Source organism: Chelonoidis abingdonii, chromosome 7, assembly GCF_003597395.2.
Source record: "Chelonoidis abingdonii isolate Lonesome George chromosome 7, CheloAbing_2.0, whole genome shotgun sequence".
NCBI lineage: Eukaryota > Metazoa > Chordata > Testudines > Testudinidae > Chelonoidis > Chelonoidis abingdonii.
The window spans coordinates 11332138-11356861 of record NC_133775.1 but is presented as its reverse complement, the minus strand read 5'-3'; the positions used below and the strand labels follow the sequence as shown (position 1 = coordinate 11356861).

The window sequence follows — 24724 nt, the reverse complement described above, 5'->3', positions numbered from 1 at the left end:
TGAGTTCTCACTTTAATTGAAGGGGTAGAGGCACTTGATCATTAACAAAGGTTTCTTTTATCCAAAATGTTTATTTACCATTTAAATTAAATAGTTGTCATAGAATCTTCCAGCCTAGACCTTATTTCTAATATAAAAAAAAAATGGGAGGAAAAACTTAAAAATAAATAAATAAATCCCTTCAGGCTTTCTTTATACATAATAAAGAAGCAGAACAAGTTACAAGCGCAATTCTTCTTCCTTTGCAGGTCAACTTTAAATTTGTGTCATTCTGTTTATCCTCTTTTTTTTAATCCCCATACCACTTGTCATTTGAATTGCATAGAGTTTCCAAAACACTAATTTATGACTGGGAGTAATAAACTTTGAGGTTCGGATTCCAAGCTTTTTTTTTTTCCCCCCTTGAGATTTGAAAGCATTTTGTTTCTAGTTTTCGATATAGTAGCTACAAAAATCATGTTAAAAAAGTCAGATCCCTATTCCTTAGTCTTGTACTCTGGATTTACAACAGTGTAGCTGAGATTGGAATCTGTCCCATTGTTTCTGTCTCTGGTGATTTATAACTACCCTGATGTTATTTATGCTGGTGAAACATTGCCCGCTATCCTTATTTTCCTGAATCAGTCATCTTTTCTCTCTCATTTTGGATATTTGTCTTGTTCTCCAGGAAGGATAGTTTATGGTTGAAGCACAGAGTTGGGAGACCTAAGTGTTTTTGTTCCTTGTTCTGCCACTGATTTGCTGTGTGATCTTGAGAAAATCACTTAATCTCTTCTTCAGATATGTAAAGTGGGGATGATGATAATGAAGGGTATTGTGGGGTTTAATTCATTAACGTTTGAAACCGCCTTGGCCTTTTGAGAGAGAAGTTGCTGTGTAAGCGTGAAGTGGTATTATATGGGCCAAGTTTCAGTAGGCTGAAAGTTCTGAATGCAATGTGTCCATCACTGAAAAAGGTCTAGTCGCTTAATTTCATGACTTTCACAATTCTCATGTTTTTTTCCTCCTGTTTCTAGAATATGATCAGCTGTTCAAGTTGACCATTAACCGAAATCACAGAGGCTTCCGAAGAGTGATTCAGACCAAGGGAATTAAGTTTGAAATATTTCACAAAGGGTAAGACTATGGCTTTTATTATCCATCCTGACCCAGTAGCAGTGAACTTCTGAGATAACAAAATGACAGAATTGTTTCCAGTGTTCATAATTTAGGAATGACACTCAATTAATTTGCCTTTCTTTCTTCAGTTGAGCAGTAAACAACTGTCATGCTACCATGTCTCCAGATTACATCAAAGAGTATCTGAGCACCCTGACTTCCCTTACAAAACACAGTAAAACCTCACTAATGTGCACTCAGTTATCAGTTACTGCATTCTACCACTTAACAAGCCTTGACCAATCCAGTTTAAGATACAGCATCAGAATGTGTTTCGTTCATGTTACTTTAATAAGTGCTGCCTGGTTTGAACTATTTGTGATCATTCAGTGCATTCTACTAAATGTTGTGTGGGTTAACTTTATAAAGTAATGAAATCTGGGTGATGTGGAAGAAAGCTGCAGTGAGGTGCCATAAGATCTTTGAGGTATAGAGTGAAACCATGAGATTTGTGGATTATTGAGGTTCTGCTGTATCTAAGTCTCAAATTGAGTAGATGATCAAACTTGGCCCTTGCTGGTCTATCTCTTTCACCCACACACAAACATCTAGTAATCTATTGACAAATCACTAATAGTAAAAGAGATGATAAATAATTGCAAATTATAATTCTTTGCACTTCTGTAGTACCCGTATCTGAGGATCTCAAAGCACTCCTCAGCCATTACTAGTGAATTAAACCTTACAGCACTCTTGGAGAATACCACTTACCTCAGTCTTATGTGAAAACTGAGGCACAGCAAGGTTTGAATGACTTTCCAAAGGTCACAGCTATTCCAGGGTAGAGCCATGAAGAGAATCCACATCTAACTCCCTGTCCTGTGCTTAACCACTAGACAAGGCTCCATCTCAACGACACATGAGATGCACCTTTTTTCTTTCTATGAACAAGTAGCTCAGATAATACAGTGATTGGAGGGCCTTAGAAATACCTAGACAGACAGCTGATGAAAAGGAAGTTAACAATTAAAAATGTGTAGAGAAAATGTTCTAATTCTGTGCTCATTTTGAATCCATTAGTACTGGAGTGATCTAGATTTATTAATTCTGAGGTAAATTAATGACTCGTTATTAAGCTAAGATGTTGGATAATGGGCCTTTGTCCATCTCAATGGCTGTGTTGTTTGTGCAGTTCTTTTTCTCTTGCTGGCACGTGCAGAACTGTTCTGAAATTGCTTTCAGTTTATAAAAGTTAATTCATGAACAAGGAAAATATTAACTTTTTAAAAAAGCTTATTTTGTTTAAATCTAAATCTTCCATTTATGTCCCTAATGAAGGCAGGTTTGATTCTTCTCCTCTTCCTCTCCGAGTCTCCTCCCCTTTTCTACATCATCACTGACTGCTCAACTATCACTGTTGTTTCAAGATTTTAGTGTTGGGGTACCTCACAGCCATTTTTGTTGAAAAAGTTCACATTTGTCTTAACCTTTCTTCGTCCACTACATGTCCTGATGGTCTTCTCAAGGAGCATTTCCCATCCCCCTAGCAGCTGGAGGTATGTGGCTCTGGGTCAGGTTTTAAAATACACTTTGAGAAGAACTCTCCAGAGCTCTGAGCTTCCAGGCATGTGAAGCTGGCAAGCTCTGTGTGTCCCTCTGCAGCAGAGAACATAAGAATGGCCATGCTGGATCAGACTAATGGTCCATCTAGCCCAGTATCCTGACTTCTGACAATGGCCAATGGCAGGTGCTTCAAAGAGAATGAGCAGAACAGGCAATCAAGTGATCTATCCCCTGTTGTCCACTTCCAGCTTCTGGCAAACAGAGGCTAAGGGGGAACAGAGCTCGGTGTTTCATCCCTTAATAGCCATTGATGAATCTATCTTCCGGGAACTTACCTAGTTCTTTTCTGAACTGTGTTACAGTTTTGGCTTTCACAACATACCCTGGCAAGAGTTCTACAGGTTGACTGTGCGTTGTGTGAAGGACTTTCTATAGTTTGTTTTTAAACCTGCTGCCTATTAATTTCATTCTAAGCATGCCCAGAGCCTTTAATAAGATTTGTAAAATATTTTAAACTAAATCCCTCTGGTTGTGTTGATTGGTTTTGAGATTTATTCTCCTCGTAACTGGTATCTACAAAAATCTGTTTGAGTTTCTAAGGAGCGGTTTATGGGGCAGCACCTTCCCCACCCTCTTCAGAAATGACAGCCAGTAAGGGAAAGGAGTGGGGCAAGAAATGCCATTACTCAGCTTTCTCCAGGCATATTCCAGCAGCATGTAGATGAGGTCTTTATCAAGCCAGGTAAGAATGCTGTGGAGCATCTCTTCTGCGAGCAGGTTATCCACAATGCCTGAGCTACTGAAGAAGATGCTAGCTCCTTATTCAGATACTGGCAGCTCCTCTGTCTTCTGTGTCTCACTCTGCTTCTCATTCTCCTTTACTTTTTGTGGATATGGGCCTACCTCCCCCTTGCCCTCAATGGTGAGGAAGTGGTGATGTTGTTTCTTTTAAAGAAACACCTGCAGACACTATTCCTTTGGTCTCATCTCTCTCAGTGATTTGGCCCAGGAATCAACTCCTTGTTGTCTTATACATCAGGCTGTCTCACTGCATTCAAAGTGCCCTTTGAAGTCTAAAAGCCTTTCCAGACGGAAAGTATCCCTCATAGCTCTTAGAATCATAGAAATGTAGGAGTGGAAGGGACCTCAAGAGGTCATGTAATCCAGCCTCCTATGCTGAGGGAAAACCAAGTAAACCTAGACCATCTGTGACAGAGTTTTGTCCAACCTGTTTTTAAAAACCTCCAATGAAGGAGAATCCACAACCTCCCTTGGAAGCCTATTCCAGAACCAAACTACCCTTACACACCTCTACCTCGATATAGCACTGTCCTTGGGAGCCAAAAAATCTTACCACATTATAGGTGAAACTATGTTATATTGAACTTGCTTTGATCCACCAGAGTGCGCAGCCCCCACCCCCGCACCCGGAGCACTGCTTTACCACAATATATCCACATTTGTATTATATCGGGTGGTGTTATATCGAGGTAGCGATGTAGTTAGATTTTAGGAAAACCTTTCTAACCTAAGCCTCCCTTGCTGCAGATTAAGCCCATTACTTCTTGTCCTACCTTCAGTGCACATGGAAAACAACTGATTACAGCCCTCACCATATTTGAAGACTATTATCAAGTCCCCCCTCAGTCGTCTTTTCTCAAGAATAAGCATGCTGCTTTTTTAAAAAAAAAAACTTTTCCTCATAGGTCAGGTTTTCTAAACCTTTTGTCATTTTTGTTGCTTTTCTTTGGAGTTTCTTCAGTTTGTCCACATCTTTCCTGAAGTGTGACACTTTCACTCTCCTTCAGAACATTCATTTGGAACCTGCCCCATTGCCTAATACATTCCAACCCTAAAGTCTACCCACAACTCTTGCTTATAAACTTTCCAGTCTGTGTGCCAAGAGATCCTCTTATTATATTTTTTGGCATCATACTCCTTACAGTGCCTTGTAAATGAATATTTACTGTGGATATGCTCCTTATTCAAATGTGTCTACTTTAGAAATGGTGGATTGTGGCCAAATTAAGTTAAAATATTTCATGCTCTGCCTGGAAGCAGAAGACAGATGCAATATGTTGTTAAAATTGGTTCTGAACAAATGAAACTTCTGAAGCCATGGCCTGGAGTGAGACACTTCATATTCTCACTATGGACTCCCCAGAATTAATCAGAGATGGGGGTCTGTCTTTGCAGGCTCTTGTGTTAAACAAAAAATAATTAGAGCTAAAAACTTAACTTTAAAGGTTCATGAACAAAAGAAAAAAACACCAAAAACCTGCTGAAGGAGAATTCTCTAATTCCTCTTCACCTGGTTTATGATGAGGATATGAATAACACACAGGAAATTTCCTAGCAAGATGAGTGTCATAGGGGTAGCCATGTTAGTCTGGATCTGTAAAAGCAGCAAAGAATCCTGTGGCACCTTATGACTAACAGATGTTTTGGAGCTTGAGCTTTCGTGGGTGAATACCCACTTAGATGCAAGATGAAACACTCTAACAGGTAACTTCACAATTCTAGATGCTCCTATAGGACTTTGTCATGTCAGTGCAGATTCAACAGTAAAGGTCACAGTCGCACCATCTGAGAGAGAGCTTCTGCCAAAGAAACCCAGAGGCAAGAAAATTGGATCATCAGTGCCTCTGGCTCTGGCAGCACTGACTGCATCCTTTTGATTTGCCAGAGCTACTCTTGCTTGGATGGGCAAGCTTACAGAAATGTGAAGCCATCAGGGCAAAACAAAATGAAATCTATTTTAAATTAAATTTCCCTAGCAATAGCTTTCAGATGCTTCACCTGATTACAATTTGCTGCATGTACACGGCTTCCAGTGTAGTGGCCTGGCAGCATCTGTTGCTCCATCTGTGTAGCCCAAACCCATTCGGAGTGATGCACTGTTTCGTCTAGTGGTGACTGGGTTGCATATGGAGGTTCATCGGCCTGCCACAGCCTTGGGTAACAGACCTGGGTCCTTTAGCTTAAACAACAGAGGTTCCTGCTTTAAGAGCCCAAGGTCCCAGGTTCAGTCTCTGCTGCTGACAACCCACCCAGGAGCACAACATAACATATGCACAGCAAAATTGCTTCCAACATCAGATGATGTCTTCTATATATTCCAGTGGTACAGGCTGTTTGGGAAGTGTATAGATAAAGCTGACACAGAGGCTTTGGATAAGGTGGAAAAAGTCCCACATTCCTCTCATTCCAATCAGAGATTTCAGTCCATATTACCTCAGCAGATATTCTCTTTAAGGTTACTACTGTTCTAAGAACCAGCATAGATATCACACACTAGGAAGAGGCAGACATTTTGGGGAGTTGGAAGATACATAATAGGTTTCTATAGAAACCGTAACTTAGAAACCTCCACAGGACTTTGGCTTCCCAAAGTTTGAGGACATGTTGGGCCACTTTCTGGCTCTATTGAAGCCCTTTTACACCTTTGCAGTGGCAGTGCCTTCTGTGATGCACCTTTCAGAAGGAGCTAAGCAGAATCTGGCCCCTCCTGTCTGTGATGTTAAACCCAAGAATCAACCAGGGAGGAAAAATGGGTACTTAAGACAATCAGAGGAGTATATTCAGTAGATCTATCTTCTTCTCCCAGGAACAATGCCATGGTTTTAAAAAATGAGTGCCTAAAATTAGGCTCCCAAGCCCACAGGTACCTGAATTAAATGGTCTGATTTTTAGAAGTGCTGATCACCCTGACTTCCAACTTTTTTTTTTTTTTTTAAATCTTGGTCCAAGTTTACCCTTTCCCTCTAATTTAAGAAAAATCCGTTTATAGCCTCAGAAAATAAATGTGTAGTAGACCTCCTTACATTTCAGAATGATAGAGCCTGTTCCATGGAGAAACAAGTGTTGTGGCGCACAATCAGGTATTTTTGTGTTTCAGAAGAGAAACAGCCATGCAAAGCATATTGAATTTCACATTTCTGAAACAAACTGACAGAGACATTACAGTAACATCCTTCCAACACTCTATATCTTCAGTATGTAATGATAAATCTCCCTCAGATTTAATGATGAATTGTCGTCAGTGGAGATGCCTTTGGGGTTTTTCTTAAAAGGAAACACTTTTCAATACAGAGCTCTCACGTTTCAGACTTACAACATCCACATGTATTTATGTAGATTCCAGTTGTCCTGACAGCTTCCCTCCAAAAGAAAAGACCCACATCTACCCATTTTCTGGATGATCATCTCGTCAGACCCTCATCCAAAGTCATAGCAGGGCAAAGCAAACATCATTATATCTCTTCAGGAACGTGACTGAAATAAAGAATAGGGAGATGCAACTACAGCCTTCACAAACCTCTAGCATCTATGGGTTGTTCTGGATGCTGGCCAGGATAGTCTTTATCTCAGAAGAGAGGAAGCGGAAGATAGTGTCCTTGATTTGTCAAACACTGTTTCCCCTTCCCCCCTTTCTGTACTAAAATCCCTAACTCAGTCGCTGGGCATGTTGATCTCATGCAGTGGGACCTTGCAGAATTTCATGCTTACCTTCCAGCCAGTAATTGCCCTGAATCAGACTATGGAAATCTTATCTCAGGAGGATCTCATTTATGCCTCCCACTCAGCTGATAATGAAAATGGTAAAGAAGGTCACAAAAAGGAACAAGGCACAATAATTCTGGTCACCACTTCTTGGCCTGGCAGTTCTCAAACCTCCTTATATATGCTGGAATCTCCCCTCATGCTCCCAGAAGGGAAGGATGTACAGCAACAGGGCTCATATCTGGTGCTGTTAAAACTATTCACCTGGAAATGGAAAGTAATGTGCTAGAGTCATGTGAACATTTGAAAGAATAAATACTCAACATCCTGAAGGAAACTTACAATTATGTCTGCAGCGTCAACAGCCAAGGTTTAGATATTACAAGTGAAATGTGTCAAGATAAATTTATATAAAATAAAGGTCACTCAAGATTCTACAAAATGGCTCGAGCATGGGGCATGAGGCTAACACTTTGGAAAGACAGGTTGCTGATTACAAAACTGTTTAGCTGTAAGAAATTGATGAGAATTTTTCTAATCATTCCCTCAATACCATGTTCTTTGGAACCATTAGTCATTCCAGCATACACTGATTCCCATCATGATCTTGAATTGTGTGTTGTGTGAAAAGCCCATAAAAATCACTTTTCCAGCCTTGACAGTCAGTATGTGCCTGTCTCAAAGTATTTTGTTGCCATCTGAGCCAGCCAGGTATCAGAATGTGGTGTGGTCTCTGAACTTGGATTACCCTTTGACCATTCTTCAGAGGACTGCATTAGCTCCACATTCTCTCTGGCTACTACTTGCTTGTAAGTGCCATGCTCTGTAAAATGCCATACAAAGACACAGTGCTATGTAAATAATAGAGCTGGCTGGAAAATGGAATTTTCATTATGTGGTAAACTAACACTTCAGAATTGTCTTCATTCTGCATTGAAACAAAATATTAAAATTTTCCACAAAATAGAAATGTTGAAAAAAAAGTTTTAATTTCAAAAAGATTTCAGTAATGTTTAAACTATTATATAAGATATTTAATAGAATAAAATTAATCTTTTAATATTTTTTAAACTAAATGACTTGAAAGGACAAAGTTGAAACAAAACATTTCTACCACCTTATCGAAACACGGTTTTGACAATAATGAAACAAGAAAGTCCATTGCTTTTAATTTTCTCCTGTCAGATATTGTTGAAATTGACACTTTCCACAAAACATTTAGATTTTGATGAAACTTCATCAATGGAAAACTTTTCTGTCAAAAAACTTTTTTTTTTTTCCAACCAGCTCTAATAAGTAATGTCTTGTAGAAGCTTCATTGGCACATCCTGTGTGGGAGACAGTTATCGTCTGTCCAGCTGATTTTCCCCCCGAAAAGTTTTGATTGATTATGAGGTATCCAAGACAGTCGGGAAGAGTGAGAGTCCTACAACTGTTCTAAAGTCTGACTCTCCTGCATAGTGATGAAGGGTACTGTCATTAGAGTGCTAGGCCAAGCCTTTGTTTCTCTTACTCCATTACTTTCTGAGTTTTCACCTCTTTTCTTTTCTTCTAATTCTCCTATTTTAATTGATCAAAGACTTTAATCCTTTGTTCCTCCATTTTAGTCCAGCTGGGTAGCCAGGTCCTTACTGTCACAATCCTAAAACCTTGATGAAAGGGGGCATGACCTCATACCATTCGTCTCTTTTGATGTGTTAAGAAATCCTGTCCTTCCTCCACTAAGGCAACTTTCTTTAAAACAGGGGCCTTTTCAGAAGTGACAAGCAAGTGGGAACAGCACATTTGAAACTGGACAAACTGGAATCAGAATGTGAAATTAGAGAGATCATTGAGGTATGCTTTGTTCTTCTGTTGATGTAGCAATAGCAAAATGCGAGAGCATGCAGGTGTAGTGAGAGCTGTGTGTGTGTGTGCGCGTGCGCTCGCCTAGAGGATGTCATCTTGGCCTCTTCTCTACAACATCCAGTAAAAACCTCATCAGACTAACATGCTACAACCTCACCCCTTCCCTCTTGTGTGATAAAAGGAGTAAGCTAACTCACTCCTGACCAATTAATTAACCATTGGAACAACTCCCCTAGGGAGGTTGTGTCTTCTCCATCATTTGCCATCTTAAAACCAAGACTGGATATCTAAAGATCCACTCAACCTCAAAGAAAAATTGTGGGCTTGATGCAGAAATGACTGGGTGGGATCGTATGGCTTGTGTTACTCAGGAGGTCAAGCTAGATGATCATAATGGCTCTTATTTGAGTAGTGTCCCTAGGTGTGCTCCGCCTTAGGTGTGTCTGCGTCCCTGTGCTGCTGATCGGAGAATTTTGGTAGCAGTATCTGTTTGGCCTGCGCATGCATTGCTTCCCTCCTCGTTGCACGCTCCTATGTGTCTAACCAGCATTGCGCAGGCAAACCCTCCTCAATTCCTTCTCTAACAGAGCGTATGATGAGAACCCAAAGGGGGGGGGGGGAGGTGTTGGGGAGCACCCACAGGGACTCGCATCTTGAAGAACCACTGTTACTTCACAAGGGGAGTAACTACTACTTCTGACTTGAAAATTATTAATCTAACTAAGCCCTTTCTACACTACACAGTTTTTCCAGCAAAAAGCAGCTTTTGCCAACAAAACAGGAGAGATGTACACACTACAAAGCTACTTTTGGCAGCAAAATAAAACAACTTTGAGTAGCAAAGTTTTTTGCAGTAAAGTTAGTCTCCCACAATGCCTGCTGTGACCGCTCTGCTGACTGTTTTGAACTCCACTGCTCTGCAAGTGTGCGCATCTCCCCTTTCGGAGCTCCGCAAAGTTCTGACATTCCTCAGCATAGAGAGCTCACAGAGCTGCTGAGGATGCTGCTCCCACTATCTAAGGAGGCTGTGGGAGAACTTGGAAGAAATCACAGACCTGTTAATGTGGAATCAGCAGGCAGGCAGAGTGGGCTGCTGCTGAGGGAAAAGTGGGGGCGGAGAGGCTGCGGTGCAGAGCCAGAGCCAGGAACTGATGTGGGAGGGGGGTGTCCTCTTCCCCCAGGATTGATTGCTCAAGCGGCTGTCTGAACAGCACGAGACAGCATGCTGACACACTTCCCCAATACATTCTGTTGCTCTCATACATACACCCCCCCCCACACAGTCTTTCACATACTTCCCCAAGACCCACAGTTTGTCTCTGCACACACACGCACACACTCTAACCCAACCCCCCTTTCCCCCCACACACATACTTCAGTAGAAAAGCAGCTGGTAATCTAGGATGCCCATGAAATGATGGGATTGAGAATCCTGCCTCATGTGATGCTGTAACTGCCTCATGAGGCATTGCAAACCCTTCCCAAAGCACCCTGTGGCCAGTTGAAGTGGGATTGCTACCCACAGTACACTGCTCTGTGTCAATGCAAGAGCTGCTAGTGAGGATGCACTCTGCTGACACAAGGAGCATAGTGTGGACAGGCAACAGCAGTTTAATTAAAGCAGCGTAACTTTTGTCAACAAAACTCTAGGGTAGAGATGGTCTTAATATTGTCTGCAAATAAAATACCAGACACATCCCTGCAGTAAAAAAGGTTAAATCCATTTATTTTCAGAGAACTTTGGCTGTTATGAGAGTCCTTTCTTTAATACAAACCGACCCAGCCCTGTTGATCATGCTATTGAATTTCAGTGTTATAGAACATTTACGTTGATCCTGTATAACCACATGGGAGGCATAAAAGAGCTGCCCTTTTCAGTGAGATTGCCACAAGACATTGCAGTGTCACAGTATTTCTTTTTGCACTCGTGCGTGTGTGTGAGAGAGCAATCTTATTTTTGTGGTCCTTTCAGATTCTGGATGGTAGGAAGCCCACTGGAGGGAAACTAGAGGTGAAAGTGAGACTCAGGGAGCCACTCAGTGGTCAAGATCTTCAAACAATTACAGAAAACTGGTTGATCCTTGAACATTAGTTATCCTAAGGTATGAACACCCCTTTCTTCCGACTGTGCTAGAAGTTGAGAGCCACTAACAATATCTGCATGAAATAGAATGTCTTACACGGTCAGTGACCTACCTGTGTAGCTCAGGCTCCTAGATGGATCTTCCCTATATTTCTAGTGATGATTTGATTTTTTTTGTTTTAAATAATGTTTATTTCTATTCAAAATCTGATCGTGTTCCTTATACCAATCTCAATCAATTGGATGTGAAGGTTAAATATCATAGCAGGAACTGGTAGGAATTCCTGAACTTACATTGCTTAACACTTTCATTTATAAAAGATTCTTTTGATCTTTTTTTTCGTAATCCTCATTGTTTGTATAAGACCCTTGAAATTTAGCAGGAAGAAAGGCCTTGGACTAGAAAAATTACTTTTGTCTAGTAAATTTCATTTAGGTTTAGCTGTGGTATAAACTGTTGAAATTGCCATTTCCCTTCTGTTACTTGCATTCTTAAGGAAATATTAGTAGCATGCCAAAATAACAACTTGAACATTCTGAAGAACTGGGCTCATGCACACACTGTAGAGGGAATACCTGGTTGCTGGCAAAACAGCTATAGCAGTAGAGTGTAGGGGAAGAATCAGACTAAGGTTCCCCTTCTCCCATCCACCATTTTGGATCCAGCCTTAGATAGCATCTCTTCCCCCTGTGAGGTGGTGTTTTTGTTTTTGTTTTTTTTACCTTTTGTTTTAGAATAAATTTACATACAAAGAAATCTACTCTAAGTCGAGATTGCAAAATCAAGAAGCTGAAAGTTAGGAAATGCCAGATGTACAGCTGCCTGTGGAATCTTAATGCACCCCTCTTGCGCATAATTTAAGTACATGATCACGTACAGTTTTTTTCCACAGTGCCCCTACCTCATTCAGTGTACAAATTGAATGCACAAGGGAGCTGGATTAAGAGTCCCTGAGCAACTGTATACACCTGGCACTTCCTGTCTGTGGAGTGCTTGCATTAACTTGGAGGTTCTTTAAGTGTAGATTTTGTGTGTAAGCATACACCAAACTATACTTCTAAAAAGTCAACATCAATCTGATCATTTTTCTTCAAAATATTCTGATGTACCAGTTGTATGGATTGTCTGAAACCGTAGTTCTTAAAACTGTCCCTGTTCTCTCAGCTTTGGGCTGTGCTCTTGAATCCCTAGGAGAGTGTTTACTCAATACTCAACCCTGTTGTGTGAATCACTGGAGGTTCTCTCTCTCCTGTCAGGGTATGTCTTCACTACCGGCCGTATCGGCGGGTAGCAATCGATTTCTCGGGGATCAGTATATCATGTCTCATCTAGATGTGATATATCGATCCCCGAACACGCTCCTGTTGACTCTGCGAATGGCGGTAGCAGAGTCGACAGGGGGAGCCGCGGACGTCAATCCCGCGGCGTGAGGACGGTAGGTAACTCGATGTAAGATACTTCGACTTCAGCTACGTGAATAACGTAGCTGAACTTGTGTATCTTAGATCGATCCCCTCCCCTAGTGTAGACCAGCCCTCAGTGTAGGGGTATAAAGCTTAGTAGTGCTCCTGTAAGCCATTAGTACTTGTGGAGAAAAACATTGGACAGCTCACTTTTTGAGCAGATATTACTAATTTATATTGTGACAGCACCTAAGAGCCTATCTGTGGACCACACTGTACAAACAAGAACAAAAAGGCTACCCCAAAGCATTCAATCCTAGTAGAAAGTTATGACATAAGTATATGCACAGTAATCCTCTCCCTTTCTTTGGGCTCCTAGAGTTCAGAGCAGTCTCAGGCTCCCCTCTCTCCCCAGCTGTCATGGCACCTTTCTTGGCATATCATTTTGCAATACAAATAGTAATTAAGCTTAGATAACACCTCTGTGAAGTAGGTGAATATTATCCTGATTTGTCATGTCCTAGCTACTACAGACTTGATATATTATTTGAAAGATCTGGATGATGTCTAGTGCTCAGGTCCAAATTTGGAGCCTTGAAAATCACACTAAGAGCTGAGTTAAGAATATGTCTAGACTGCAAAGAAAAACCCATGGCACTGAATCTCAAAGCCTGGGTCAGTTGATTCATGCTCAGTCTCTAGGGCTAAAAATAAACAAAGTAGATGTTCTTGCTCAGGCTGGAACTCAGGCTCCTAGACTCTCCCCCTGATCGTATTTCAGAAACTGGGTTCCAGCCTACTCAGGAATGTCTATACTACTAGTTTTAGCCCTTCATCAGTTGACCTGGGCTTTGAGACTCAGCACCACCCTAAGAAGCCAACCAGGGTGACAGCTATACTGTACCAAGTTTGCCTGCATGGCTGTAGACCTCTTAAGATATTCCAGGGCCGATGTATTTGCCCACACACTTGAAGCAGTGACATTACTAGACATGAGGTGCTGAGAGCACTAACTTTTGGTCACCTATAATTTAACGCTCTGTATCTTCAATCACTTTAACTGTAACTTAATGAAGAGTTTTGCCTGGTATTTCTATGAAGGCTGCTAGTTAGCCATCAGACAGAACAATTCAACAGTATGTTACCTTAACTGTGGGATACTTACTTAGCACTGTGGCAAGACATGGTTGTTATGGTTTTTTTTCAGATCCAGAAATGCTAAAAGCTGCAGAATCGAGTTTGTACATAGGACACTGCTACCTGCGAGCACCAAAGATGTTAAATGAATGCACTACTGGACATAACATGTCTTTATTTTGGTAACTACCTTACTGTGTGTTAAGTTTTATAAGGCAAATATTGTAAGGCCCTGGAAACATGGAACTGATCTATGCAAAATGGATTGAATTGCCTTAAGATGGGACTACTAATGTTAGCACCAAATGAATGTTACATAAGCTCATCATCACTATCATGTGCAGGGACTGTTTCATAGTGGTGTGTGAAACCTATAATGGTTTGCTCTTAAAAAAAAATTCACTGGAGCAGTGCAAAGTAATTAATTTGCAAATGAGACCTTATGCTCCCAGCATGGCTAGCTTGTGCTAGAAGCAACTCCTTTTCAAGCATATATGCTCTTATGCATTGAATACCACCTACTGCTTCGTCTTACGATCACCCTCAGGGGCCCTTCTGAAGATCTGTATGCTCCTCTTAAAGTGTCCTGGGATGAAGAAAACAGTTCACTTTAAGCAGAGCTTTAGCAGCAGTGTATCCCATCTCGTCTGCATGCTCTTGCAGCACTCTTAACTAGATGTGCCTTGGTTTAAGGTAACAACAGGATATGAGGATTTTTTTAGAATATGGTTGCAGCTCTGGGTTTTGAATTGGTTATCAGTTGCCTGCCATGTTCCTCCCACTGTTTATTCCAACTCAGTCTGCTTTGTGTGCCTTCATTTTCTTAATGCTTGGGAATCAGTAAAGCCTGATATGGCCTGTTTAACATCACAGGGTTTTCTGAAGGATTGGAGAGTTTCACTAGGCTACTTACTAATTGATTGAAAAATAGCCACTCTTATTTGTGTAGAAACCTGGATCATGGCTGTTTGCAGAATTTTTTATGGACTATACATAAAATGATATGGTACCAAAACTGCTTGATGTGTGTTCTTAAACTGTATGAGCCTGAAGAAATGATTGATAGTAAAAGGAGGCTATACCTGCATGGGGCTGTCAGAGTGCTACTGCACCATATGGTCAGGTAGATCAAGTTCATAGGCAACAGACTCTCCAACCTAAGGCAGCAGTTCTGCTTCCTGATAGGATTAAAACAATACAGTATTTAGTTTTTAATTTCAATAAATTTAATATACAAAACTACATGTTGAAAATAAAAATATAATATGCAGTTTTTTGCAGTGTTAACTAACTGAATTTTAAAAGTACATATTTTTCTAAAACAGGTACTCATTTTCTTGACAATATGGTAATTTTAAGGTCATTTAAAAGGCTATGATTGAAGCAAACAAGTCAGTCACCAGTCAATAGTGTTTTGCACAACCATAACCCAAACCTAAGTGACTCCTGGGGTAAGGAAGAGCACTTGTTTTTTTTAGCCTCAGTAAGCATAACTTAATGGAACTAAAGTAACTGGAAAAACTTCTGCTGTGGCAAAGCTGGAATGGAGTTTCCAGCAGTAGGATTTTATGGTAGTTGTCAATCAAAAGAGCTTTCAAACAAAGTTTTACTTACTCTGTAGACATGTATATCAACACTCAAGAGTGTGCAAAAACAAAATGTGTTGTAGGGAATTTAAAAGTAATCTAGTCAAATTTAATTACGTTTCTTTATAGCAGAACAAATGAAAATGCAGGAAGCCTCTTGGATTGCTGTGTAGGAACTTAAACTTTGATCAGCCAGAAACATTAAGAGTAGCACAGGGCCACCTATTATCAAATGACAGAGATAAGGTTCATTTTCATGCAAAGAAAAAGTGAGACTAAGTGCTCTACTTTCCAGTGATTGTTTTTACTAATTCAGTTAGACCTAGTTCTACAACTCTTCCTTCCAAACATGTCTTGAAGTGGCAGCTGGAATTTTCTAGACTGTATGTGGATAGTTTTACTGTTTTTAAAAAAGCAGTAGCCATTTATTCACAATTCCATTCAGCACCTATACCGCTATTGTACCTTTTTGTAAAATACATTGCTACCTGTACTGTTTCCCTTCTCCCAACTGCTATGTCTGTTTGCTTGCTTAAAGCACTGTATCAGCTTACCTCTAACTCTGCTGCAAATGCTGCTCTTTTCACATTACTCAAACACAGTGTAAATTAGTTTAAAATCAGGATTGACTGATGTCCCCACTAAAAGGTGGCCAGATTCAAAGACTCACTAAAATACTGCTTTAACAGTGTTTCTCATCTCTTCCAATCCCAAAAAAACCATTTGTGGGTGGTTTGTTAGCCCTGCCTGTTATCCCCATGAAGAGGGTCGTAAGTCAAGTAGCAGCTCCTATGCATGGCTAAACTAGCTCAATACTCCTGCTTTCAGCTCTTTCCACTTACTAGCCGTTTTCTTTGGATGGAAATTTGATTTAGGAAGAATGTGGAACCACATTCTTGCTGTTCTTTTCCTAATGCTGTGTAGCAGAAGTGAGCAGCTGCTCCCCTCTCAACTGCCCTTTGTTCGTAGGTGAGCCAAGTGCAGGTTTTCTGAGCTGAACCAAAAGCCTCTGTTTTAGCACAACATGCAACAACAGCCACTTTGTGCTTTTGTTATGGGGGGAAGCATTACATAGTGCTGCTAATATGAAGTGCAAATTGTGTTACATGACACTAGTGTTACACTACAGTCTACAGCAATGAGGAGACTTGCAAAAGTGCCCTGGGTGTTACTTTTCTTTATAAAGCAGGACCTACTTGGGGAACAGGAATACCATAACCGCACTTTAGGGCTAACTTTTCTTTCACCTGTGACAGGTGTATACCACTGACGTTCATACAGATTTGTAAACAAAATACAGAATGGCAACGTTTTTCTAGGTTATAGAAATCTGAGGTGACAATTTTTGTAACAAGTAGGGAAAAATAAGTATACTAGCCTAATATACACACACAACTGCAAGTTTAAATTATATACCACTGTCCGAGATATGCCCGTTCTTTCATTCAGAATGAATGATGGGTCAGCCTCATATGCCATTTTTTTTGGCTAGGTATCCTTCCCCTGCATTGCTCTAGGCATATCCTAAAGTGTCTCTGATGTACTTCAACCAATAATCTGGTCAAAACAATGTAAACATTACTTTTTAATGTCTACAGAATAACCACAAATAGCATTATGATGAGGTCAGAATGGAGGTCTTGATTGTTTCTTCTTACATGTCCATCTAGAAACAGTACAAATTTGACATTTCATCTTTTATTTACGCCCCAGTGATCTTTGCACCCGTTTGAGCACTTAGAGTACATGACTGTAATTGTCTTTAAATATGAGCATTATTTTTCTAAACAGTAACAGAACTGTATGAGCTGCAAGGATAGCATAGACATTTTGTAGTATAGAAGCTGCCCTGATCCTTTGTTTGACAATGCATAGAAGATTTAGAATTATGGAACAACTCCCCCGCCCCCCAATAGTGTTAACAAAAGCTTAATCTTCCAGTTTTAAAGTGCAAATGATTCAGATACAACTGCTGCTGGAACAGGTCTGAACAGAAAATGAAGTCCTCTTATGAGATGTTTTCCAGAATATAAAAGATGAGCTCCATTATGACTGGCCCCTCACTCAACTGACATGCTCCTCCATGAATCACTGGAACTAAGGCACTGTCCAGGTCATTCATGTATTGAGAGGGCAGTGGCTGTCCATTACTCCCAGCTTGATAGCCAACCTAAAAGATACAAAGTGAAAACTTTAAAAGAGGAGATATTCCACCAGGATCTCTGACCATACTATAAGTGATGGAATTGCTTTGGGAGTTCAGCTACTGAGTTCAGGGGTTCCAGTATGGATGTAGAAAGCACTACCTACTGTGAACTAACAAAAAATGCCTCAAAATTAGATGAGAGAGAAAGTGAGTGAGAATCTCTTTTTATGAGGCCAACTTCTATGGTTAGAAGAGACAAGCCATCACAGGGCTCTTCAGGTCTGGAAAATGTAACCAGAGAGTCACAGAGAAATACAAGATGGGACAGATTGTCAGGCATAAATGGTTAACACATATTGCAAGAAAACACTTGAAATGGAGGAGGCAATTAACACCTCAGCAGTCATGGACATAGGAGAGTTAGTATGTTACAAATGGTTGTAATAAACCTTTGAGGAGCCATAAAAACAGTCTCGTTATAGAGACCATGATTTTTTTGGTGTCTAGCAGTTAGGAATTTAAGTTCCAGGCTCATCTTTTGGAAGCGTTGTACAAGTTTCCTTTGAGAACAAGAAGTGACAGGTCAAAATTACGTTACAGTTACATGAGCACAGGAAAGAAAAAAAATCACCCTCTTCCTCTAGAAGAAAGTATTTTGCAGCATTGAGTGGCATTTAATGTTGCCAATTCCTAAGCCCAGAATCAAGCAATAGAATGGTTGAGCGCTCATGTCCCCTTTTCAGCTCTCTCCACACCCCAAAACGAGATTACTGACAAACTAGTAGATACTGTTTACAACTTACTTGATCCGAGTCAAGTGTAACACGCAGACCTAACTTAGTCATTCCATCTTCCTTCAATAACTTAAGGTGAGGACAGAGAGCTAAACAGAAAGCCTTGGCCACATTCTCAGTTAGTCTGCTATGATCTGCTGGGTCACTTAGACCATTATGTTGGTCATCATTCTCCAGAAAGAACACCTGAACAAAACAAAAAGGGGGCGATCAACATGACCTACCAACCAGCTTTTACAAAAAAGAGCATCAGAGTGAGTGTAAAAAGAATATAAAAGACTGTCAATTAACACAGCTACTTAAGGACACTGCTGCTTTAGAGAAATGTAACATGAAGCAAAAAGTTTTTGATCAGCCTTTCACATTATTTGGGGACTTTCTGAAGACTCAGAGGAGCTACTCCCCAGATAGAAGGTCTGCACCCTGAGAGTGTGTCTGAGACTGTGGGCACTGGCTGGACTCTGTTCAGGCTCCAGAGCACAGAGACTTGGATTCACCTCACAACAGTCCTAGTGGGTGACCAGGAAGGGATACTCACTAGAACAGGGGTAGGTAACCTATGGCACGTGTGCCGAAGGCAGCACGCAAGCTGATTTTCAGTGGCACTCACACTGCCTGGGTCCTGGCCACTGGTCCGGGGGGGGGCTCTGCATTTTAATTTAATTTTAAATGAAGCTTCTTAAACCTTATTTTCTTTACATACAACAATAGTTTAGTTATGTATTATAGACTTATAGAAAGAGACCTCCTAAAAACATTAAATTTTATTACTGGCATGCAAAACCTTAAATCAGAGTGAATAAATGAAGACTCAGCCCACCACTTCTGAAAGGCTGCCAACCTCTGCGCTAGAATCTGTAACAACTTAACACAGGAGCTGTCAAATAACTATTTAAAGGAGAAGTTTCACATTTGATTCTGTTTACAGGATTTAAAGTAACTCCAGTCTTCATCAGCATGAGTCCCCATCAGCCAGGTCTGATAACTGGGGATAAAGGGGCTTAAGAGTTAAGGATACAGACTGGAATGGTCCTGATCTCTCACTCTTAGATTGATCCCAAAGTGCTCTAGGGACTTTGTTTAAAAGGGTGTGCTCTAACTGAATCGGAAATTCATGATACACCCTAGTAATATAAGGGACTCTGCATGCATTGCTGTGCATTTCCACACTCTTGTCTTAAATAAAAAGACTTTTAACCATTGTAAGTAGACTAAACATCCCTTCTGCTTTAGAAAATTACACTATCATTTTTGAAGCATGTTATTATTAAAGTGACTTCAGAATAAATAGTGTGTTATGGTAGAAACCCCTGCAATCTGAAAGAAGCCAGAATTTTTTATACAGTTATTAACTAAACAGTGCAACATTCTCCCAAATCACTCTGAATATTAGGAAAAGAATATATGTCTGATGAGTGGCACAGCTAAAACTGGCCTGGTTTCCCTTCAGTTAACACTGAGCAAATTAATTGAAACAGTTTGCAAAGAACCATTTAACATTAACACTTCTGTGCTGGCAAAATCCACAGCTCCAGCCCTGTAAGTCGAATAACACCATGGCCAATGCTGGGTGACAAAATAAATAACCCAAGTCATTCATACTATGGCACCTTGTTTTTAACTTTTCATACAATTCATTCACCAAGAGTGGTCTTTTCCTATTGTGTTTTTGCTACCATTTCAGAGCTCAAGTTGCTCCATCCCCAAACTGTTAATAGGTCAATGAAGAGCAAGATTAAGTTTAAGTATTACAAAAAAACCAATCCTTTATAAAAGCAGTTTTGAGTTCCTTCGCACTAGCAGTTTGACTGCACCACACGGAATGGATATTATTCTGGGAAGATGCAGCTTGCAGCTCAAAATAATTGATATTTAAGAACTTAGGGATTTTGTCCCATTAAATGCTCTTGCTGAACAGAACTTCAACACAAATACACAGGCTTGTGCCCTTTAGATAATAGAAAGCTACAGCACTTTCCTCAGCCCTCAACTTGAATGCAGATTGTCCCAAAACTCAGTAAAAGTGCACTAGGTGGGATGGCCAGTGATGTGTGATTACTTATTTCCAGGGCTCTGTAGCACCTCAAGACATTTCAATGGAATGACATTGCCACTTATACATTATGCAGTCACTGAAGACCTCCTGGCAGGTGTAAAGTAGGGATATAAAATACTAAACAATTAACCGGAAGCATATGTCATAAACCCCCATCCCTGGCGCCTCGCCAGCCAGCTGGAGCAGCCCTACCCATGCCAGCCTGCCAACCCCAGCACACCAGCCCTAGCCCTTCTCCCTTTAATCAGTTAAGCAATTAAACAACGTCATTTTAATTGTTTAAATGGTTAATTCTTTTAATGGATATTTACATCCCTACTGCAAAGGCCACTGTTGTTTCCCCATAAAAATCTTACTGCTTTCAGTTTGGTGGGCAGAGCAAGTAGAGTTGGTTTCTGGTCAAAGGGAGGCTACATTCTATAGCTCCTTAGTCACAAAGCACCAAGACTCCTGTTTTACGTGCCGATTAGTTTTGTTTTCTTACCTCCGTCCACCTAATGACCTTTCCATTTGCTTTATACTCCGAGCCGTGAAATATCTTCACACTGGTTATAGACTCCATGGATTTGCCATCAATGGGGCTTATAACACTAGAAAGAGGAAGGGAAAAACAACTTCAAGTTAGCAGAATGCCTCCAAACAGTAAATGGCCAAATTTGAAATCAGGTTTTATATGATGGCATCTGAGTAGATCTGCAGAACAGAGGACATTGTAAAGGAAAACCTCATACACCCCTACCCCGATATAATGCTGTCCTCGGGAGTGAAAAAATCTTACCGCGTTATAGGTGAAACCACGTTATATCGAACTTGCTTTGATCCGCCAGAGTGTGCAGCCTCGCTCCCCTGGAGCACTGCTTTACCGCGTTATATCCGAATTCATGTTATATCAGGTCACATTATATCGGGGTAGAGGTATATAAGGGTTGTGAAGGGCACTTGTTTTGACTTACCTGGATTCTCAAAGTGACCCCACTGCAGGTTATTTGAAAAGTGAGCACTCTAAACTGCCACACAGTGACTTGCCACATTTGCCAAAATGGACAAACACAAACTATCCCAGAAGGGAGATCTCCAGAGAAAGATCTCTCTCAATGTACTGAATATCATTGCTAATTCCAATTGTGGTGGTGTCAACAGGTGCATGGATCTCAACAGTAATCAGGCTTTTTGAAATGGTCTTCTTGCTGTGTTGAGAGTTTACCCCAGATAAATACAATGGAGACAGCTGAAAAGTGCAGTGCTTTCTGCCATATCACACAGGAAACAATCAGAGATAGTATCTAGACTTGAAATCCTCCTAGACTAGGTGGAGTTGAGGCTGGGGGGTAGAGAGGTAGCTTGCCTTAGGTCTGCAATAGCCTTATATTTGAGCTGTGACCTCACAAGGGACTGATAAGCTCTCTACACATGGAACATACAGAAACCTATGTAAATTTATTGCACATTTATTGGAATTTTATTTATTTATAAAGATCAAATCAAATAATACAATTCAGTCATGTTTAAAATGTTACTTACTCTGAATTTAAAAGAACAAGCAGCCTAACTAATGCCCTGAAATGGCAATTTCTGTGCGACTCCACAGACGGTCCCAAACACGTAAAATGTCTTTACCTAAAGAACGGTCTCCTTTTCTAGTCTGCTGCTACTATCCAGGCTTCTTTGAGTTTTCAACCTCGCCCATCACATTGCATGCCCTACTGCTTAAATTGCCAGGTACTCGCCATCTTGCACTGATTGTTAAGGTTTCAGATTCAAGGTTATAGATTCACTGCTGCTGTCCAGCATGTATCAGATTTTACCCACAACACTACCTTAGTGGAAGGAATAAGAAACTTTCCTAGCGTGCACGATTCAGCACTCAAAAATTAGCAGCGAGGTGGCCTTTTACAACCAGTATAATGGTTTAAAATAACTGGAAATTTGCAATAGCAGAAACCTTTCTGTAGCCTTGATAATTTTTTAAACTGATGCACTGAAGTTCTATTTACCTCAGCCCCATTTTAATAACGGATTCAAAAGTCTGATCTCTCAAACTAACGGTGCAACTTTGCAAGGGGCTAAACACCTTCAGTCCATACTGATTCGAGGAAGTCACTCTCTACCTTTCAGGATCAGCTCCTCAGAATTTTAACAAACATATATAATAAAGAATTATTTTCCAGTCAAATGCTTCTATGATTAGACTTCCTTTATCTTGTCACAAATGTTATCTGGGAAACTTGGAGCGCTCTAAAAATCACAAAGCATGTGGATTCTTCTTCGTAGAAAGAACATGCTCTTAGTACACTATACAGACACATAGCAGCAGACAAAACAGAGCCAAATAAACACTGTAGAAGTGTCAAGGGATTTTTCATCTACTCACCCCTTGTTAAAGTTTTTGTCATCATCCACCCACTGAATATGAACGTGTTCCTGAGGCTCTTCAGCATCTACTTTGCCACAAGTAATAGTGAAGTCTTTCATCTCTCTCAGAGCCTGCCTCAACGAGTCCATGTTCTCAGCAGTTATCTGGACCATTACACCGTCTATAAAGAATCAAGAATTATCATGATCAGAAACAACCAACAGCCACATTTAAGAAACAACATTCGCAACAGAGCTCAAAGCATTCTTCCTATTATGATTCAATGTCAACGTGCAATATCTATCTGAAAGGCCATAAGTAGTAACGCTATAGAAAGCTGTTGGCTTAGTAGTATTCCCATCCTCAACACGTCAATTATACCATGTAACATTTATGAACACAGCCTGGAGGACATACCAGTGGAAGTTGAAGTATACCTACAGAACAGATTCAACCTTAGCAATGGCAACCATGAATTTACACGCACAGCCCTGCCACTGCACTGCACCCCTGTTCTGGAAATCCCACCTCAAGATACGAGAGGTAAACCATCATGATCATTCAAATATTTGGCCTCCAATGAGACCAGCAAGAAGGATTCCAGCAGTAACAGTGTTTTTTGTGATGTGGACACTTGCCCACCAGGAATCCCACCACAGCCAGCAACTCATTTCACACAGGCTGTTAAACAAAAATAAGTCACAGCTTTTGGATATTACCAGCCTGAATAAACTGTGTTTGCACAAGTAACTTGGTAACAAACAGTTCCATAAAACAGCAAGTTACTAATTCCTTGAGGTATCCCAACTCTCCAGCTGATGAGTTTCCAACCCAGCATCCTGAACTAAAAAAAATCATTTCTGGTTTAAGTAAAGAGTGCAGCAAAACAACATATACTCAGCCTTGTTTTAATGTGGCACTTTTATAAGCCATAACCCTCCCTCAAAAATATAGGAGAGAGAGCACAAACTGGAGACTCAGCTCCATCATCTGACTCTGATGGCAAAGAAAGAATGAACTATGGTGACAACCCAGTTTAAACAAGCTTGACCTTTTACGCTATCACCTGACAGCGTATTAGGATACAAACCTCAAAAATTTATAAGCTTGCCCACTGCAAGACTAAAATGAACAGGCTAATGCACAGCAGGGCTTCATCTCTTGCTGTGGAGATAAACTCCAAGTTTCTTATGCTTGCAATTTTCTACTTCAGTCAAGGATTGTAAGCTCTGATCCCCAGCACAGGAGCCAAGTATTTCACGTTTACCTTCATTTTCTTGTACTGGTGTCCCAGGGCATCTGGACTAGTTAATTTTCTCAGTTAAATTAAGTTACAGGCCATAATGGAAAATTGTGTTTAGCTGAAGAGTCAGATAACACTGAGTAACCAGAGTGATTCTCAAATACCCAGGGCACAAGAACTAAGCTGTGCATACTGCTCAAATATACAGTTTTCAGGAGGGAAGCAATGTTCTTTGAGGAAGCTGTTCATTCCTTACCTTCTACAATGCTGGACTTGGCAAGGTAGCCCGAAGAGGCTTTTAAAGCTCCACTGAACACAAAGAAGCTGGCACCAGTCACTGCAATAACAAGACGGATTTTAGAGAGGCTCTTGTCAAAGCAACGCCTTATGCAAGAATCAGGTATTGCAGCTGTATCATCCACAGAGAAGCTAATAACCTAAAGAAGGAATTATGTAGCACAAAGTTACTATGATTCCAGTGTGTATCAGATGCTTGGTCAGCAAGGGTGCCCTTGTCTGACGATATTCTAAACCTGATGACAATTTCTGCCAACCTTAAAGAATGTTAACATTTAATTAGTTTATTTTTCACTAAGAATGAGGGGTTTGTTTGAGGGGTAAGCATGCACATTATGATCTTTAAAAAATCCTCGGGCGATTAGAAACAATCTTACTTGGGCTTTTTGCTCATGACATTGTACTACTGACCAGTCAGGAGAATGGCTCAAATTTTCTAAACTAGCTGCCAGCCAGCTTAAAAGCAAAAGCCCTTTGAATGGCCATTGTGTCTTCAGTACCACAACAGAGCTCCTTGAAATCCATGCTCTATGCACAGAAAATACTACTTAGAAATTAGTGCCAGCCCTAAAGGAACCAACATCCCAACACATATCCTGAAGTTGTGAGTGAA

The 24724-nt window shown here is 40.6% G+C and overlaps 2 protein-coding genes across 4 annotated transcripts in view; one reads left to right on the top strand and one right to left on the bottom strand.

Moving 5' to 3' along the window:
* The window catches only part of CC2D1B (coiled-coil and C2 domain containing 1B), a 66044-nt gene extending 51393 nt beyond the window's left edge, over nucleotides 1–14651 (top strand). For all 3 annotated transcript variants that reach the window (XM_032768407.2, XM_032768405.2, XM_032768408.2), the window contains 4 exons: nucleotides 1017–1116; nucleotides 8910–9000; nucleotides 10985–11114; nucleotides 13707–14651. In XM_032768407.2, coding sequence (XP_032624298.1) covers nucleotides 1017–1116; nucleotides 8910–9000; nucleotides 10985–11104 — 311 coding nt within the window. In that variant the 3' untranslated portion in view covers nucleotides 11105–11114; nucleotides 13707–14651. The remainder of the gene's footprint in view (nucleotides 1–1016; nucleotides 1117–8909; nucleotides 9001–10984; nucleotides 11115–13706) is intronic.
* A 188-nt stretch (nucleotides 14652–14839) lies between these two features.
* The window catches only part of ZFYVE9 (zinc finger FYVE-type containing 9), a 104706-nt gene continuing 94821 nt past the window's right edge, over nucleotides 14840–24724 (bottom strand). Inside the window, exons 15-19 of the mRNA XM_032768402.2 lie at nucleotides 24071–24151; nucleotides 22590–22752; nucleotides 20703–20808; nucleotides 18172–18348; nucleotides 14840–17392 (exon numbers count right to left, since the gene is read on the bottom strand). Coding sequence (XP_032624293.1) covers nucleotides 17231–17392; nucleotides 18172–18348; nucleotides 20703–20808; nucleotides 22590–22752; nucleotides 24071–24151 — 689 coding nt within the window. The 3' untranslated portion in view covers nucleotides 14840–17230. The remainder of the gene's footprint in view (nucleotides 17393–18171; nucleotides 18349–20702; nucleotides 20809–22589; nucleotides 22753–24070; nucleotides 24152–24724) is intronic.